Source organism: Gymnoscopelus braueri, assembly GCF_963280865.1.
Source record: "Gymnoscopelus braueri genome assembly, chromosome: 11".
Classification (NCBI taxonomy): Eukaryota; Metazoa; Chordata; class Actinopteri; order Myctophiformes; family Myctophidae; genus Gymnoscopelus; species Gymnoscopelus braueri.
Window position 1 is genome coordinate 16,159,324 of NC_137613.1, and position 19,247 is coordinate 16,178,570.

The 19,247-nt window shown below is 40.8% G+C and overlaps 1 protein-coding gene across 3 annotated transcripts; it reads left to right on the forward strand.

Moving 5' to 3' along the window:
• The first annotated feature begins 271 nt into the window (after positions 1-271).
• On the forward strand, positions 272-18,498 carry LOC308095357 (B-cell receptor CD22). Of its 3 annotated transcripts, none has more exons than XM_080442405.1 (12): positions 272-372; positions 890-965; positions 1,831-2,078; positions 2,675-2,831; positions 4,286-4,452; positions 4,978-5,119; positions 7,528-7,664; positions 9,408-9,546; positions 10,148-10,247; positions 13,085-13,103; positions 16,143-16,226; positions 17,662-18,498. In XM_080442405.1, the coding sequence occupies exons 2-12, from the start codon at positions 917-919 to the stop codon at positions 17,737-17,739; spliced, it is 1,320 nt and encodes a 439-aa protein (XP_080298531.1). In that variant the 5' UTR covers positions 272-372; positions 890-916; the 3' UTR covers positions 17,740-18,498. The 3 variants fall into 3 exon arrangements, with proteins under 3 accessions (XP_080298531.1, XP_080298532.1, XP_080298533.1); XM_080442406.1 differs by having other exon boundaries at positions 2,675-2,801; XM_080442407.1 differs by having other exon boundaries at positions 1,831-2,036.
• Positions 18,499-19,247: the final 749 nt, after the last annotated feature.

Sequence of the window (19,247 nt, forward strand, 5' to 3'; positions counted from 1 at the left end):
TCTAAGACCACTCTGTGGACACAGATGCTCCGTTTACCCAGTTTTCATTTGAAGTGACATTTAGAGAAATCTTCTGCTGTTTTTTACCATCAATAGCCTAAAGTACAATAGGCCTATGCCAGGATCTGGGATGTCGGACAGAAAAGCCTGCAATCAGGGCGTTGATGCTTTGTGTAACACACCTACAGTACATTTGAGAAATAGGAAGGCGGCATTTTGCTTGTTGTGCAAATGTTTTACTCAACTTCCCTTATACATTTTATGAGCATCACTCTCAGCTACAATTATCTGCATCGTACAGTAGTAGTCTTGCTCCAGTCTTCCAATCTCGTTCCAATCTTCCAGTTTTTGGACATACTGTACACGTTAAAGGTAACTGATCTTTCTATTTCTTATATTTCTTCTTGCCTCAAATGAATGGGTCTTCCTGACACTAGGAGGCCAATGAATACTAGTAAACTACTAACATAGAAGGCAGGACAATGTGACAAAAGGTTGCAGAGTAATTTTTTTAATAAAAAGTAAAAACGATGAATCTGTTAGCAGAACGATGAAAAGATCGTGACATCCCACTATCAATCTCAACACAGACACATTTTGTTATTGAAACAAAACTTGACCCCATCAACAGAGCTTAATACAACTGTAGGTACTTCACTATGTAATTTTTTTTTAATAATAATGATACAAAGATTTGTAGTTTAGATACTACTTTTGAGCTGAAAAATCACATATACAGTTTCCATATTTATGTGTCAGTCCTGTTGCTTGTAAAGCTCTTTTAAGTAAGTAATATTCTGTGTATAAATGTGATTATACTGTACATGTAAGTGTATGATGATGATTATGATGACGACGTATTATTATTATTATTATTTGCCCTTGGCAGACCTGGCAGCCGGTGCAGACCCAAGAGATGGCTGTGATTGTGACGCATGTTGCTTTCTTCATGTATCTGATGCAAGGTTAGTGGTTCCCAGACTGTGCAACAGCTGGAACACCAGGGTTGTGCGGTTGTCATTTCCTTCAAAAAGCTTCCCCTTTTTCAATTGTTCACTTCATCTGCACAACGAGAGGCTTCTCTTATTGAGATTAGTAGAACAAAGGTCAGTCTCTGGTGCGTGCGTGCGTGCGTGCGTGCGTGCGTGCGTGCGTGCGTGCGTGCGTGCGTGCGTGCGTGCGTGCGTGCGTGCGTGCGTGCGTGCGTGCGTGCGTGCGTGCGTGCGTGCGTGCGTGCATGGGGCTTTATAACCAGTCAGAATGCATATAGCAGATCAGTGGTTTTCAAAGTTGGATCCAGGTGCCCTGCAGGGTTCCTTGCAGGGGGGAGGGGTTCTGTTTTTCTTTTTTTTGGAAAGACTTAAAGGGATACTCCACTTTCAAATAAAATAAACATTTAAAAAATATATATAAAATAAATGAAAAAAGTAATGGAAAAATCACGGCCCCCTCACGCATTAGAGTGTCACTAATGTGTGAGGGGGCCGTGATTTTGCCATAACTTCTTTCATTTTTTTAAAATATTTTTTTTTAATGTTTATTTTATTTGAAAGTGAAATATCCCTTTAAATCTGTTTTCTTTGTTTGTCATGAGGTAACCAAACTGTAGAAAATGTGTTTTTTCAGCCTATAGCTGTTTTAGCCATAACTATGTAACATAATTCATTATTGTTGTTCTTGTTGTTTTGTTTTAGTACTGCTATGTTTTATGCACATGGCGTGTATCGTTTAAATGGTTGACCAAAATATAAATTGCAAAGTGAAGTCAAGTGAAAAAGGTTTGAGAACCACTGTACTAGAAGGTGTCCTTCTACATGCCATCACCTGTAGGTGGCCTGTGCCAGTGGAACCTGGTTCTGCCCGGAAGCATCAGGGCTATAAGGGAGTCCTGTGTCACCGTCCCCTGTCGCTTCCAGCACCCCTCCTCCTTTGACGGGAGCATACAACCTAACTGCAGCGCCATCTGGCGCAAGGGCAGTAGGATTGGCTCAGTCGTGTTTAACTCCACAACACCAGACATCAGGAACGGTATAAAGGTCAGAATCACAATCACTTCATTACCGTCTCAGCAGTGCATGGTAGGGTGATGATGTAATCGATCCTGTCTGTCTGTCTGTCTGTCTGTCTGTCTGTCTGACATTGGTGTGGCCAGGGTTCACACAACCATGTGTATTGGTTTATTTACAAAAGAGGCAACCATGGTAGTTGTACAGCATTAGTCATAGTAGGCTAGTAATAGTAGTAGTAGTAGTAGTTTACTGGCCTGAAAAATCAGGAAACTACAAGTGGAGTTCGATATGAATCCCCATTGAAATGAGGGGTCATACACTGCTGCCGTTTTTCCTTTTTCTCCTCTGTAAATATAGCTATTTGTATTTGTTGATGACATGTATTAATGTGTTAATATTCTATGCTCTGTTGATGAATTGAATTACATGGGACCACAATGGAAACGAGTCCCCAGGACTTTCCTGTGTTATCCTTTTAGCCTAAATGTTTACGACTAATACAGTATTCTATGGATCAAAAGTAGTAAAAGCAATTGTGGTAGTACTGGTAGTAGTTGTAGTCTAATAGGAGGAGGGGCTACAGTAGGAGAACTAGAATGTTTATTAATAAATAATAGTACTAGTACTGTATCATCCTCTAACTGTGCTTCCGGGTGGGCTTCCAGGGGGAGTTCACGGGAGACCTGAGGATGAAGAACTGTACCACAGTTTTCCATAACTTCCTGGAAAACAACAACGATACCTACTTCTTCAGACTGGAATGTCCCAGTGGAGATCTGAAGTACACTTTCGGTACAGGAGTCTACATTAGCTCACATGCAGGTGCACACAAACATTTTGGATGCCAGTTAAGACCTGCACCTCTGAGCCCCCTCTTTACTGTATCTCTCTTAGCTTCTCCCTACAAATTCACAAGTGTGTTTTCCGGTATGAAGCTAGCTTAAATTGGCTATTTTTGGTGCAAGACAATGTCTTACAATGAAGCATAAATTAATGAATGCTAAATTAATTTATGCTCGGTGTCACGCGTCGGAAATGGCAGATCTACAAGCTCACAAAGCGTCGCATCTGACACCGTCGTGCACTAAAGTATGAATCAGGCTTGACTCGGCTTTACCAAGCTCCATAGCCGCAGGAAGACCTTTTAGGTTAGGGGTGCGCGCGTGCATGAGGACCCCCTGCGCGCGCGGTTCTGGGCGGATTGGGTTCGTTTTTTCCCCAGTTTTTGGTTTCTTTATTTCGGTTTTAAGGTTAGGATTAGGGTTAGGTTAGAGTTATGTTATTTAATTCTTATTTTTGCCTGATTTTACCGATTTATTATCAAAAAAATAATTTATTTTTTTGATGGGGGGGCGGTAGGGGGTGCGGTACCTGGGGGGAGGGGGGGGCGGCCGCACCCCCAGCACCCCTACTTCCCGAAGTACTGCCAAGCTCCCCATTGCAGGACTGCGGAGGATATTTGAAGCGAGCCTGAACTAGTGGCCAAATCTGGTATTGCAAGCTTAGCACATACTGTTCATAAAGGCCGCCTGAAACCCTAGTGTGCATGCTTCGAGCTCAAATGTTCCATCCACACCCCAAATGCTGAAGGAGAGTGTACTCCTGGGGGAGCATGCGCTGGGTCAGCAACCTTTATTTAAATGAATAGGTGGGAGATCCGACTTAAATGTTTTTCTTTCTTTTTTTAATCATCCCCCCCCCCAATTTAGTCGTTATGCCAATTGATTCCTCCCCACACACATTTCTATGTTGTCACTGCTGTTGTATCCTACTGACTCACCTACCAGTGAGGAGCCCCCACCGGGAGGATGTAGAGCCTTCGTCCTACTCCTCCCGCCCAACACTCCCTGCTGACAGGTGCCCCCCCCCCCCCCCCCCAATTGTGTTTGTGTAGACACTCGACAAAGCTGGCTGCACCACGGTTGGGAGGGCCGACTTCTAGTTTTTGGGCGGTGTAGCCGCCCCTATAAGTGGGGTTGGGACACCTCATTAGTACACATTTGCTGTACTGTGATTGGCTCATTAGTACACCCCTAGCTGTACTGTGATTGGCTGACTCTATTGGCTGACTCTATCCAGCACTGTGATTGGCTAGCGAGACACATGATGACATTAATAACCTATAAATAGGACTATGCACTTAAAAAAAAAAATATTAAGTGAGCTTCCATCACTGTGATGACCACTGTGATGACCACACCGCCCACTTCACACTGGGTGTGACTTTTATTATATAAGTCTATGGGCTTCACCTCTCACCATCTCCTCTGCTATAGACCCGCCACCTCCTGAGTTGACCACCTCCCCCAGAAGGGACCTGGTGGACGGGGAGAGCGTGAGGCTCCAGTGTAAAGCCCCAGTACCGTGCCATGGCCAGGTCCCTGCCATCTCCTGGATGCCTCCGATGGAAGGGATGAACGTAGGGGAGGGACGAATGGACACGGTGACTATAGCTGTTATTAATTGTTTTTTTCTCATGGTTCACTAATTGATAATAATGAATTGATAATTGACTAATTAATACATTAATGAATATGTATAGCCTTCTAGCTAATTAGCTAATGGTTTTAATTGTTTGTTTGATTGATTCATTTGCATTGGGTTATCAATTTCAATATTGTTGATGGAATAATTCTTAGATAATTAAGCATAAACACGCTAGAGCCTGACCAATAGGATGTTTGAGATCGATACAATACAAATATTATTTTAGAGGGTGGGTGGGGGGGGGGGTTTCACCGATTACCGATATGACATGATGGGATATTTTCCTACACTTTGTGGTTCCCAAAGTTTTTAGCTCAAGACCCAAAAGAGAAATTATACATTTGCCCGGGAGCCAAACTAGTGAGCTTGTAGATCTGCTATTTAAATGTAGGAAACGGGGGAAAAAACTGCGACATTTATTTGCTAATTATTTGGGAAACATTACGAGGTTTAAACTCTCCTTCCTGCTTTGAACAAACAGGCGGCGGATGGACAGATCACATTGACCTCCACCCTGACCTTCAAAGCCACGCCCAGCTACCACGACAGCACCATCACCTGCTCCGTCAGATACCCACTGGACCAGGGCTTCAGCGTCCAAACGCAGGCGCTCACAGTCCAATGTGAGAAGAGGTGGTTGGGTGGTTGCCGTATTTTTATTTCTGGTTATTGATTTGTTTGTTTGCTTAACTGATGGATCTTGTTTGCCTGGTTCATTCAGACACAAATTTTTCGCCTCCGTCTGTCTGTCTGTCACTTAGCAGAATATGTCAAACAGTTAGTAAGTTTGCGCACAAGAGATTTGCACAAAACTTCGATTGGTCAAATATGGGCATTGGGCGTGACAGTTGGCATGACCTGTCACAAAAAAATGCAATACTTGTATAATAAGGTTTATCATGGCCGCATGGGAAGAAGTGATTAACTGGTCACAGTTAATCCTGGTCACAGTTAAAGGGCAAGACCACTTTGGTAGAGGTTTGGGTTGTGAAGTTACCTTGCCATGATGTAACTCCAAAGGTGGGCAAGAAATAAAAAATAATTGCTCCATTGATTAGAAATTGATAATTCAAAATATGCTCCTCATTGACTTACATTGTACAGTAAAACTGCTCTCAAAGTCACTCTTTTCGCACATAAACGAACGCAAACAAAGTTGATTCAGACAATATAGAACATCACCAAACCCAGTACTGTTTTTTTTTTTTTTTTATAAAAAAATGTGAACTTCCTGTTGATTTTGCCATTTTTAATAAGTAGAAAACCTGGACTGGATCCGCGGATCCGGATCCAGATCTTCAAATACTAAAATCAACAGGAAGTTGACATTTTTATAAAAAAAAAAAACAGTACTGGGTTTGGTGATGCTCTATATTGTCTGAATCAGCTATGTTTGGGTTCATTTATGTGCTAAAAGAGTGACTTTGAGAGCTGTTTTACCGTACAATGTAAGTCAATGAGGAGCATATTTTTGAATTATCAATTTCTAATCAATGGAGCAATTATTTTTGATTTCTTGCCCACCTTTGGGGTTACATCATGGCAAGCTAACTACACAAACCAAACCTCTACCAAAGTGGTCTTACCCTTTAATCACAGTTGTCCCTCAAAAGGGGACGTGGAACCAAAAGGTCCCACAAACATGCCACCTGCTTGGCATAGATGCTGTGCTCCTCTCTGAGCACATTTTCTATTTCTTTTTGCATTCACATATTTCTCGTAAGCATTGAGACTTTAGTGTTGATAAATAAGTAAATTAAAGGAGTAGTTCACCCCAAAAAAAATGTTAGTTTCTATCAATTACACACCCCACGAAGCCTTGAATTCATGGAGATTATTTTGTTTTTGTTGCATTCCTGAGCCAATAATTTGATGACCGTGTCATCGGTCAGTATTATACTGTAGAAGACTCAGTAGATGAATTATTGCCAAAAACTAAAAAACTCCATGAATTCAAGGCTTCATGGGATGTGTCATTGATAAAGAAAATAAGTATTTTTTCGGGTGAACTACTCCTTTAACACACTGACCATGGTCTATTATTAATGATTATTTTGTTTTCACACACACACACACACACACACACACACACACACACACACACACACACACACACACACACACACACACACACACACACACACACACACACACACACACACACACACACACACACACACACACACACACACATTTGTCATACAGAAACCTTTCTGTACCCCTGCCAGTGTTCAGAAAGTGCTGAGCTTGTCAGAACTTGGCTGTGTCTTTCCTCACACTCTTATTACAGTTACAGGGGAGGTAGGACACACAGATTCTTTATAGTTGGCAGTTCATTGCCAACAGAGGTATCCCAGGTGGTGGAGCTGGGCACTCCCCCGGGCACAGAGAATACTGATGCCTCTTCCAGGAAGTTCACAAATAAAAAAACCCCAGAGGGATGGCATTCCTTGGCACTCGTGGCACAGCCAGGAGTGCCTGTACCTTTCCAGGAAGGTGTCAAATTAAAATAAGCCCCTTGTTATTGTGTATTTTGCAATGGACACATTATATCCCAGATGCACCTGAACCTTTTCTAAAGCAGTGGTTCTCAAAGTGGCGTCGGAGCCGGCGGGGACCCCCAGGGGTCCTTGAAGGGGTTCCAGGGCGTCCCCAGGCCAGCTAAATATGTCAATATACAGTAGCATCCAAAACAGTTTAACCACTTTAGTCATACATGCATACAGTAGGTTAGCTTAGCTGATCTACAAGCACTTTTTTTTTCCAAGAAATCTTGGAAATGGAATGTTTGGAATTATAACGTCACAAGTCTTGTATGGGGGTCCCAGGAAGAAACTATTTTCCACTTGTCAAATACATGGCAATTTGGGGGTCCTTGACATGAAAAAAGTTTGAGAACCTCTGTTCCAAATGGTCTCTCTAGTCTGCAAAAAAAAAGTCTGTTTGTCTTGCAGTCTTGATTTGGAAGATATGCTACTTTCTTTTTTAAAGGCACCCTGATTTGTTTTTTTGTACGCTGTCTGTTTCGCAGTTGCCCCTCAATTCACCACAGCCACCCAGACTCCACCTGGTCCCATTCGGATTGGCCAAGCTGTGACCCTAACCTGTTCTAGTGAGGCCAACCCACCTGTGGAGCGATACAGCTGGTTCATAGACAACAGAGGACAGGTGGGACACACACACACACACACACACACACACACACACACACACACACACACACACACACACACACACACACACACACACACACACACACACACACACACACACACACACACACACACACACACACACACACACACACACACACACACACACACACACACACACACACACACACAGGATTAGGGTCCCAATCCACAAGTTGAGAACCACTGCTGTATATAGTCCACTGACACTGGAACTAAAGATGCCAGAAATGGTGCTTTGGTTCAGTCGTGGTTTGTAGCCCCCTCTATGGGACAACATGTGCACTGCAACTAACCTCGCAGCACCCTGTGTGTTGTGCATTCTGTGTCCTTTTACAATGTCAGCTCTCCTGCCGTCTGACTCACGGTTTTCATTGAAATTGATTAAGCTTTAAATGACAATGACTAAGACAACCAGAGAATCAGGAATTTATTAATTCGAAGGCAAGGAAGTCATTCAACATTTACCATAAGAAGCAGATATAGCCTACTGTACAAGTACGAGTGATCTTGTAGATCTGCTATTTTCGGCGCACAACAGCATCGTATGATGGATAGGGCTGAGCAATTAAACAAAAATATATCGAAACCGATATATAGAAACAATAACTGACTTATAACCGAATAATCAAAAAGAAAATTCTTATATATCAACGAATTGACAGGAACAATTGGAATAGATTTTTTAAAATAATGGACTAAATGGATTAGTCTGATTAATCACTTAACAATGTATTATACTCCATCCATCCATCTTCAACCGCTTATCCGGAGCAGGGTCGTGGGGGCAACAGTTCCAACAGTTCTATTAACCCATTAAGACCTGAGACCGATTCCACAAATGCTTTCTAAATCAGTAGTTCTAAAACTTTTTCGTGCCATGGACCCCCAAATTGATATATATTTGACCACGGACCCCCCCCCCATCTGAGAACGTTTTGTGCCAGGGACTCCCTCCCTCCCTAGAAGAGATGATTTGTGTTCAAAATAAATAAATAACAGATCTACAAACTCACTCAACTCACGTAATATCTAAGACGACACAGGTGCTTTCCTGGTTTTAGGTTAATTGTAATCAATCAAACTTTGAAATAATCTTCATATTTGAAGTCAGTGGTGTAAAGTAACTAAGTACATTTACTTAAGTAGGCCTACTGTACTTAAGTACAATTTGGAGGTATTTGTACTTTACTTGACTATTTCCAATTTCCAATACTTTTACTCCACTACGTCTCGGATCCAAATATTGTACTTTTACTCCACTACAATTATTTGAAAACTTTAGTTACTATAGTTACTTTGTAGATTTTGATTATTATTACAAAACATACATTAGCCCTATGTACATTTCGACCAGAAGCTCACAATGCGTTGCGACGCATTGTGAGCTTGTAGATCTGCTATATTCAAAAGATTTTTATACATTTCATACATTTGAAAACTTGTGAAATGGGACTTTCTGCATAATGAATATACTTTCTAGTTTTGGTACTTTAAGTACATTTTGATAGCAATACTTTTGTACTTTTACTCAAGTACATTTAGAATTCCGGACTTTTACTTGTAACTGAGTATTTCTGCATTGCAGCATTGATACTTTTACTGAAGTAAAACATTTGAGTACTTTTTCCACCACTGTTTGAAGTCATATTATCACCCAGCCCTAAAGATGGTGGTGCATAAAAATGAAGCTTTTTACATCCCCCCACCTCCACACCAGTTGAGGAGGACGGCTGAGGGGGAGAGTCTCCTGCTGCTGGCCAGCTTGGAGGACAGTCAGGTGTACGTGTGTGAAGCCCGAAACAACAGAGGGTCCCACCGCTCCCGTCCCATCGCCCTGGAGCTCGACCTCACTCCGGGTAAAACGCAGAACAAAATAACACCCTTCTACCCATAACGTCTGACAGTCATTTGGAATAATAATCAACTTAATGTACAGCAGCGTTATTTCTGAAAGCAGAGAAAGGTATAGCTAACGTGGAGATAATGTATGCGTGTGTGTGTGTGTGTGTGTGTGTGCGCGTGCGTGCGTGTGCGTATGTGTGTGCGTGCGTACGTGTGCATTAAGTCTTGTGATATCATAACTCATTACACAGGAGTGCATGTGCTCTCACTGTCCCTCAGTTATCAGTAAGCAATACTTTTTTTTTTCTTTTATATATGTTGAATGTGAAATATTGTTATGTTATAGATTATGTTGGTGCATCATTCTAACCTTGTCCGTAGCCATTTCCACAAATAAAGTAGCTCATTGTGATTGTACTACAAAGTGTCAAGGTCATTTTTTTTTACTCAATAGTTAAATAAACATTTGACCTTTTCCTGTGTATGATCTCTATTGATTTTCATGGTGGACAGACACGTTAAGTGCCTAACTGTATACAGTAGGTCTCTGCTATTCAACACTTGCGCGTGTGTGTGTGTGTGTGTGTGTGTGTGTGTGTGTTTCTTATCTTCCAGACAGTGGTGAGTGTTTCTCCATAGTGCCCTACATCCTGTGTGGAGTTCTGCTGGTCCTCTACACTCTGACTGTCGTGGTGGCTATGGGCAAGTGTCACAGGTAAGGCCAGTGGCCACTTTTTTTACTTGGTAAAAGCATCAATACTGCAATGTAAAAGTACAACAGTATTGGTATCAAAATGTACTTAAAGAACCAAAAGTAGAAATTAATTTACACACTCTTTATTACTTTATTATTATGATTATTAATATGATTATAGCTACTACGGTTTTACTCGTACTACACCAAGTGTTTATTATATCTGGTTTTGAATGTCCCATTTTACACGTTTTAAAAATGTATACAAATCTCCTTACTAGCAGATCTACAAGCTCACAATGTGACTCGTAGATCTGCTACTTTCAAATAGCCGAAGTATATATAGGGCTTATGTTGTTAATGTAAGTTTTGTAATAATAATGTTCTAAATCTACAAAGTAACTACTGTAGTTAAAGGTAGGGTAAGTGATTTTCTTTGGTTAAAATAAGTGTTAAATAGCTCTATATTCTGATAGTACTCATTGCTATAGAGTGTTTGTTCAGTAAAAGGAGTCTCCTCGTCTCTCCAGCTCTTTATAAAACAGAAAATGCATTTTCGTTTCAGTTTCAGTTTCATTTCCAATTTTATCCAAACAGGATAGAGAACTCAATCAGGACATAGATTAAACAAGTGAAATTGGAAGTGATGACACTAAGAAGTGAGCAGGCAAAATTGGAACTGGAACACTATAAAAACTAGAAAAAGTGCTCCTCGGAGCACAGGTCTCCGCCAGGTCAGGTAGGTTATTGTGGCCTCCTGGTGGCGCTATAATAGGCCAATGTGAAAAGGGTGGCATTTCTTCCTCGGCCTCGTGGGAATGTGCGTGCATTCATGATTTGAGGCATGTGTTTTGCTAAAGTAGACCTGCTGGTGGCACTATAACAGGGCAATGTGAAAAGGGTGGCATTTCTTCCGCGGCCTAGTGGGAATGTGCGTGCAAATGTTCACGGAAATCGCAAGCTGCTTTCATGATTTGAGACATTTTGTTCAAAACTGAACAATCCTGCAAATTTTGGAAGCCAACCTTAGCCAATCAGGATGGAATATGAAATATCGGACAGATGCGTCTTGATCACATGACTATAGAGATACTGTGTACCGATTTGCGTGATGTTTGGATAAAATCTGAAGGATTAATATCCAAAAATGTTATTGACATAAGTCGGCCTCCTGGTGGCGCTGTAAAAAGCAGATGTGAAAAATGCAGTGCAGATGTTTTTCCTTGGCCTCTAGGGAGTATGCGTGCAAAGTTTCACGCAGATCGGTGCAGTTATAGTTAAAAATGCAAATTGGCCTGTTATAGCGCCACCATGAGGCTGATTTGAAAAGTTTTAAGTGGCATTTCTTCCTCGGCCTAGTGGGAATGTGCGTGTGCAATTTTATGGAAATGGCAAGCTGCGTTCATGATTTGAGGCAGTTTGTTCAAAACTAACCAATCCTGCAAACTTTGGAAGCCAACCTTAGCCAATGAGGATGGAATATGGGTAATTGAACAGATCCGGGTTGATCACATGACTATAAAGATACTGTGTACCGATTTGCATGACGTTTAATTAAAAGCTGTAGGACACATCGGCCTCCAGGTGGCGCTATAACAGGCCCATGTGAAAAATGTGGGGCAGAGGTTCTGAATTGGCATCCAGGGAGTGTGTGTGCACAGTTTTGCAGCGACCGGGCCAACGGTGCCAGAGATTAGCTGCTAACACACAGACAGGACACACGGACACACGGACGGACACACGGACGGACGGACAGGGACGAAAACATACTCTCTCGCCATGCCTTTCGGCCTGGCGGAGACAATGAAGCTGATAAATGGGTACTTTCTCCTGATTGGCTGAGATTTTGACACCTACCGGAAAATGTATTTTCTGTTTATTAAAGAGCTGGAGAGACAGGGAGACTCCTGTTACTGAACAAACACTCTATAGCAATGATTACTATGAGAATATAGTGCTTTAACCTTTTAACAAAATACTATTTGTTTTAACCAAAAAATATCACTTACCCTACCTTTAACTAAAGTTTTCAAATAATTGTAGTGGAGTAAAAGTACAATATTTGCCTCTGAGATGTAGTGGAGTAGAAGTAAAAATACTGAAAATGTTATAAATATGTAACTTTTCTCTTCTACCCCGGATTTGAAACCGGTTTACTGCGCAAGTGCTGACATTTTTACCATTGAGCTAATAGAGCCTGCCTGCTTGCTCAGGGGATACATTTAATCTTGACCCATCAGGTCAAAATGTGTGTCCTGTGTCTAGGTGAGACATGACCTTTGACACCATCTAAATGTCTCAATAGAAGAGCAGGGAGACAAAAATACAACCACCCCAAGTTATATTGTATTAACATACTCTACCATACAGATTGGACAAAATGACATTTTATTCATTAAAAAAAGGTTACATAGTGCCGCTTTAAGTACAGTACTGGAGTAAATGTACTTAGTTAATTTCCACCTCTGCATTTGGTTCCATTTTGTACACTCTCAGAGTTGAATGAACACTGAGGTTGTGACTGTGTATTATAATCTGGAGATGTGCAGATTTGAGCAGCGTGGCCCATCGTTGACCTTGATATTTGACCTCAAAATGATGTCATATACTGAGTTAGATGTGTGATGATGATGCAGTGCATTGAGTCACCATGGAGAGAGTGACATACAGACAGACAGACAGACAGACAGACACACACACACACACACACACACACACACTAATTTGTACAATAGTTTTGCAATCGCTTCACAACTCAAACTCATAACATCATTGACCTAGTACAGAGTATTATGTCAGCGTTCACTAAAAGTTATTCATAAATGTCTTTGTGGGTTGTTTTTTCCCTCTCCGTCAAGGCTTTCCAGAAGACTGAAGGTATGTGGAAAGTTTTTATTCAGAGAACACACACACACACACACACACACACACACACACACACACATCTGTATTTGCGTTCACATTTAACAAGACATTCTTGAACACAAACAGTAGTAGCTGCACAAACTTGGGAAACTCAACAATAAGTGTTTCAGGATACAGATCATGGATACAGGAAGCATCGTCTCATCCATAATATGTGGCGACTATTATCACAGACACTGAACAGAATGTAGCCAATGCCTTATCAGCTCTTGGCTTGGGCATTCCTGCAATCTGCAGGCCTTTCACAACAAATGTATGGACATACAGAGGCTTCCAAATATGAACACAAGCAGTTTACATTTGTAACCAAGCTGTAAAAACAAACCCTTATTTATTAAATATATAATCTATTTCTACTGTTTATTTATTAATGTATTTATCAGACCTCACACTGTACATTCACTGTGACGCCGGCCTGATAAGATCTGCAGATTCATGCTACGTCACGCTCTACTCACACACACACACACACACAGTGGTGTCTGGCTGGCATCCTCGTCTTCCTGGTTAAGCAACAGCAGTACCACCATGACTAACACACACACACACACACGCACACACACACACTTTTACTGTAGCATGACTACGTAATGCAACAGGGACCTCTGCTGACGTTCTGCCTTGCTCACACAGCCAGTAGTAGGAAAGTTGAGACACAGGACAGCGTAGACTCACACAGTCACTACTGATGTGGGTCCTCCTCATCGGGAATTCTGTGTTTCTCTGTACGTTTTAAACGGGAATGGAATTGGCATCGCATCAAGACCTGAGGCCGATTCTACAAATGCCTTCTAAATCTGTAGTTCTCAAACTTTTTTTGTGCCAAGGACCCCCAAAATGATATGTCTTTGGCCTCAGACTTGCCCATCCGGAAAACTTTTTGTGCAAGGGACCCCCCAGAAGAGAAATTTTTTGTTAAAAAATTCAAAATTATTCAAAACTTTTTTAAACACGTTCAAGATTTTTTTTAAATGTTCAAAAATAGCAGGTGTACAAGCTCTCGTGCGGCACAAAGTGCCGCACAAAGCTTGTAGATCTGCTATTTTTGAATAGCCAACGCTTAATACAACTATGTGGCTTAAAGGGATAGTTCACCCAAAAGCAATCTTTGCATTCTATCGATTAGTCACCCCATGGAGACTAAAATTCATGGATATTTTTTCGCATTCCTAAGCCAATAATTTGATGACCAGTGGACCGGTAGGCAGTGGTTCCGGTAGGAGACACAAAGGAGACTCTTAGTGTCTCCTATATCGGAACCGCTGCCGGTCATCAAATTATTGGCTTAGGAATGTGACAAAAACAAAACAATATCCATGAATTCAAGTCTCCACGGGGTGACTAATCGATCCCATTAGCATTAGAAGCATTAGCTTGACAGACATAACAAGGTTAAGACAGCTCACTGGTAAAGATAGGAAAAAGGTGAAAAAATCTACATTTTGGCTATGGTGATTGTTGTGTGACTATGACGTATAGTGTGGCATTTGTCTTTCATTTCGGAATAACAATTCCTTATTCTTTGAATTCTGCCACATATCTGAGATTATCAGAATATATAGGCCTATTCTGAGAGCATGTTGCATGTATACTGTATGTATGCAGTGGCTTTCTAGTTTCTCCTCAACAATGTAATCAGAATGTAGCAACAAATTGGCAACAAGCATGCCAAAAATAGCATTCCTTCATCCTTTACTTTAACACTGATCTTCCACCTTTAGCGTAAATTCTATATGAACTGATATGAGCTGAAGAGGCTTACCAGCAATTCCCCAAAGAGTGAAACAGGCCTGAGTTCTGTCAAACAATAATCTGTGGTAATTTTATATGGTATTTAGAGCCAATCAACATCGATGCAAACATCAACTCCTCTCGCGACCAGGAACCATGCCGTTTGTAGTATTCTGTAATGTATTTACACACGCCCGCTCCTGCACGGCTCTGTTTGAACAAGACGGAATGTTCAACTCACATTTTTTTGGTCAATGTCCAAGTACAAGCAGAGGGAAAAGAGGTTTACAGGCAATATTTGACACATCAATGTCACCTATGTAAAATGCTCCTCTCCAGGGTCGTCATTTGGGGTCCAAGGGGAGCACCCCCTAGCGTTCACATTTAACCTCAAATTCAGTTCTTTTGTGCATATTTTCTCCTCCTCTGATTTTGTTTTTGCAGATTAAGTTGATTTTAAATCGGGTCATCGGTCAATAGGAGACTTGGCCGGTCATCAAATTATTGGCTTAGGAATGGGACAAAAACTAAAAAAATCTCCATGAATTCAAGGCTTCATGGGGTGTGTAATTGCTAAGTAATTTTTAGGGTGAACTACTCCTTTAAAGTTATACAATGCAGAATCCCAAATAACGATTTTTAGCAACCTCTGCTGGTCACTACCGTCACTGCATACAATTTCCGTAATCCTCGATTACCCAGAATTCCATTCGTTTTCACCGGAAGCCGGAAGCGTTTCAAAAAGCGATCTTTTAATTGTTTTATACTATCTACGGATCGTTTCTCTTAGCCAGTGGAGCATTAGTTACCATGAGCTGTGCTTTCTTTTTCTGTTCTTTTTCGATCTTCCAATCCTACATTATCTTAACATCAGCGTGAGGTTCCTTTTTGTTATAGCGCGGTAGTTCCTGGCCAAACAGGAAACCGTTGCGGTAGTTCCTGGGGACGTCGGCCACGACGTCATGACGTTGGCCAGGAACGTCATTTCCCCGGGAAAGTCCCCCCAGTCCACTTTCAATAGAAAATATATAAATAAAAGGCTTCCGGGGGTGAAATTCACGGAGTGGGTGTTGTGAAACTTTTGCCACTCGCAAAAGATATACAATTTAACTTTAGTTTTGTTGAAAACGTTACCTAGTATTACTTTAAGTAATTGGTTACGTTGTTTTGCCACCCTCTAGTTTATTTTTTCTGAATTGACTCTTCTTTTCCTCTCCCGTCTCTCTGAATTGACTCCTCTTTTCCTCTCCCGTCTCTCAGCACCTGGAGCTGAAAGGAAAAGAGGAACACACCTACAGTGCCCTGAGGGCCTCCAGCGTAGCCCCGGACTACGACACAATCCAGGTACTCACATCCAGTGGTGGAAAAAGTACTCAAATGTTTTACTTAAAGGGATACTTCACTTTCGGGCCGGGGACACATTTAAAAAAAATATTAAAAATAAATGAAAAAAGTTATGGAAAATTCATGGCCCCCTCACACATTAGTAGGACACTCTAATGCGTGAGGGGGCCATGAATTTTCCATAACTTTTTTCATTTATTTTTAATATTTTTTTTAAATGTGTCCCCGGCCCTAAAGTGAAGTATCCCTTTAAGTAAAAGTATCAATACTGCAATGTAGAAGTACTCTTTTACAAGTAAAAGTCCGGAATTAAAAATGTACTTGAGTGAAAGTACAAAAGTATTGGCATCAAAATGTACTTAAAGTACCAAAAGTAAAAGTACTAAAATATATGAAAATAGCAGATCTACAAGCTCACAACGCATCGCATCGTGACGCATTGTGAGCTTGTAGATCTATTTTCAAATAGCCTAGGTATAAAATAGGGCTAAAGTGCTTAATGTGTGTTTCATAATATAATCATTTATATCTGAAAAGTAACTAAACTTTGCGAATAATTGTAGTGGAGTAAAAGTACAATATTTGCCTCTGGGATGTAGTGGAGTAGAAGTACAATATTTGCCTCTGGGATGTAGTGGAGTAGAAGTAAAAGTATTGAAAATGGGAAATACTCCAGTAAAGTAAAAATTCCTCAAAAGTGTACTTAAGTACCGTACTTGAGTAAATGTACTTAGTTACTTTACACCACTGCTCACATCTTCACCTACATATTGCCTCATAAAAAAAAGTTTTGGACATAATGTCCAAAACTGTGTACTTTTCAGGATTCAAATTCAAAAGCAGAAAAAGTAGCAGATGTAACAGCTCCATTGGCTTGTGGATCTGGTACTTTTGATGCTTTTGCGTGACGCTGTAGTATGATCAAGTAGGGCGTTAATTTACGAAATAAATAACACAAAAAGTCAGAATATGGAGATAAGAGGTATAATATCTGGCCCGGCATAGTAGTTGTTTGTAAATCAGTTACAATATCTGCCTGTCAGTCCCACATTTAGGCTATATTTTATAATATGAGAGTTAACCTGTACTGGGAGAACGCTTATTACAATGCTTTTACCCATGTGAAAATTATATTTATTTCACGTCATGCCTTAAACAATGTAGCGTTTCTCACCGAAGAAACCTTGAACTATCTAAGAGCTCCTGTTTTATGAAAGAGCTCTTGTTAATTATCTCTGTTTGAAAAGGAGTATGACGTACCGTCTCCAGATAAAATATGAATAAAATTTGTAAAGCTTTTTAATGAAGTAAAATGTGTGTGTGTGTGTGTGTGTGTGTGTGTGTGTGTGTGTGTGTGTGTGTGTGTGTGTGTGTGTGTGTGTGTGTGTGTGTGTGTGTGTGTGTGTGTGTGTGTGTGTGTGTGTGCGCGTGATAGCGTCAAACAGCACCCCAAACTGAAGGTCCCTGTTATGAGAATCCCATCACCACCCTGGGCTTGAGTGACAGACCCTGATGGCAGACAACGACCCTTCATCAACACACTGGATATGCAGCTATACTACTACACTAGTGGCTCTCAAAGTGGGGTCCGGGGACCCCCAGGGGGTTCCTTGAGGGGGTTCCAGAGGGTCCCCCAGATAAATGATTGATAATATAGGAACCAAATGGACGCTTATTAAGTCTGTAACCATTTTGGTTCCTAGATTGGGGTCCCAGAGATTAAAAATGGAAATTTAACATGGAATATAATTTAAGGATGATGTTAAAATGACTTAGGTGCTGTTTTTTATAAAATGTCCAGCTTTCTTTCCTTCGTTTTTTCTCATTTATATCGTCGAAATGAAAAAACAAAATGTAAAAAAATATAAATAAAAATCTTTTTTAAAAGAAAAATTTAAGAAAATCGTATGAAATGGTGATCCGTGGCCTAATGCATACCAAACTGTGGGTCCTTGAAAAAAAAAGGTTGAGAATCACTGAACTACGTGGTAAATGTTCACGTCCTTCAGCCTGTAATGTACAGTATCTATTCTGCACATGAGTCATCTCTCTATTAGGGACGGCTTAGATGTCAGATTTTCGCACGTCCTCCTCACAATACAATGGTTCAGGTTGAAATGCAGTGTCCTTGCCCTGTAACTCAAAAGTCACATAGACCATTGGTTCTCAAAGTGGGGCCTGGGGACCCCCAGGGGTCCTTGGGTGGCTTCCAGGGGGTCCCCAGCAAAAATGTGTTAATAAGACAATCATTTCAACCCCTCTATCTATATTTCATACTTTGGCTATTCCAAAATAGCAGATCTACAAGCCGTGCTACGAGCCTGTAGATCTGCTATTTTTTTTAAAATCTTGAGAATTTGTGCAAATCTTTGAATATACATATTTTTTTAAGTGAACATTTGTCAAATATTTTGTTCCCCCATAAGCAAAGATTTGAGTTACAAATGTTCGTTTTTGAAAAATATATATATTCAGAGACTTGCACACATTTTCACGATTTTTCTAAAATAGCAGATCTACAAGCTCGTAGCGCGGCACTCGGTGCCGCGCTATGAGCTTGTAGATCTGCTATTTTTGAATAGCCAAAGTATAATATAATAGTTATAGCTCAAATCTAAAATGACACAGTATATGCGTTCCCGGATTGAATGGGTTATGGCCACATGCACCATAGATAATATGGCCTTGGATCTTATGACTAGAGAGACTTTCCCCACATGGGCTTCCCCTTCCCTCCCATCCATGTCTCATTAAATACTATAAATATACTGTATATAAAGGGGAGTGGACTCACAATCATCTTTTTTAGTATTGAGCAATTAATAGAAGATAAAAAATAAATTCCCTGAAATGGATAGACGTGAAGAGGGTTTCCAATGATGTCATTGTTGCTCCTTTCCTGTTTTTTATCTATTCTTTTATCAAAACATTCTATTTGGGTGTTTTGCATTCCTACGTGTTTTGTAATAGGAAAACACAATAAAGAGTCGGTGTGAACCGATTTGATCTATTTTTATCTGG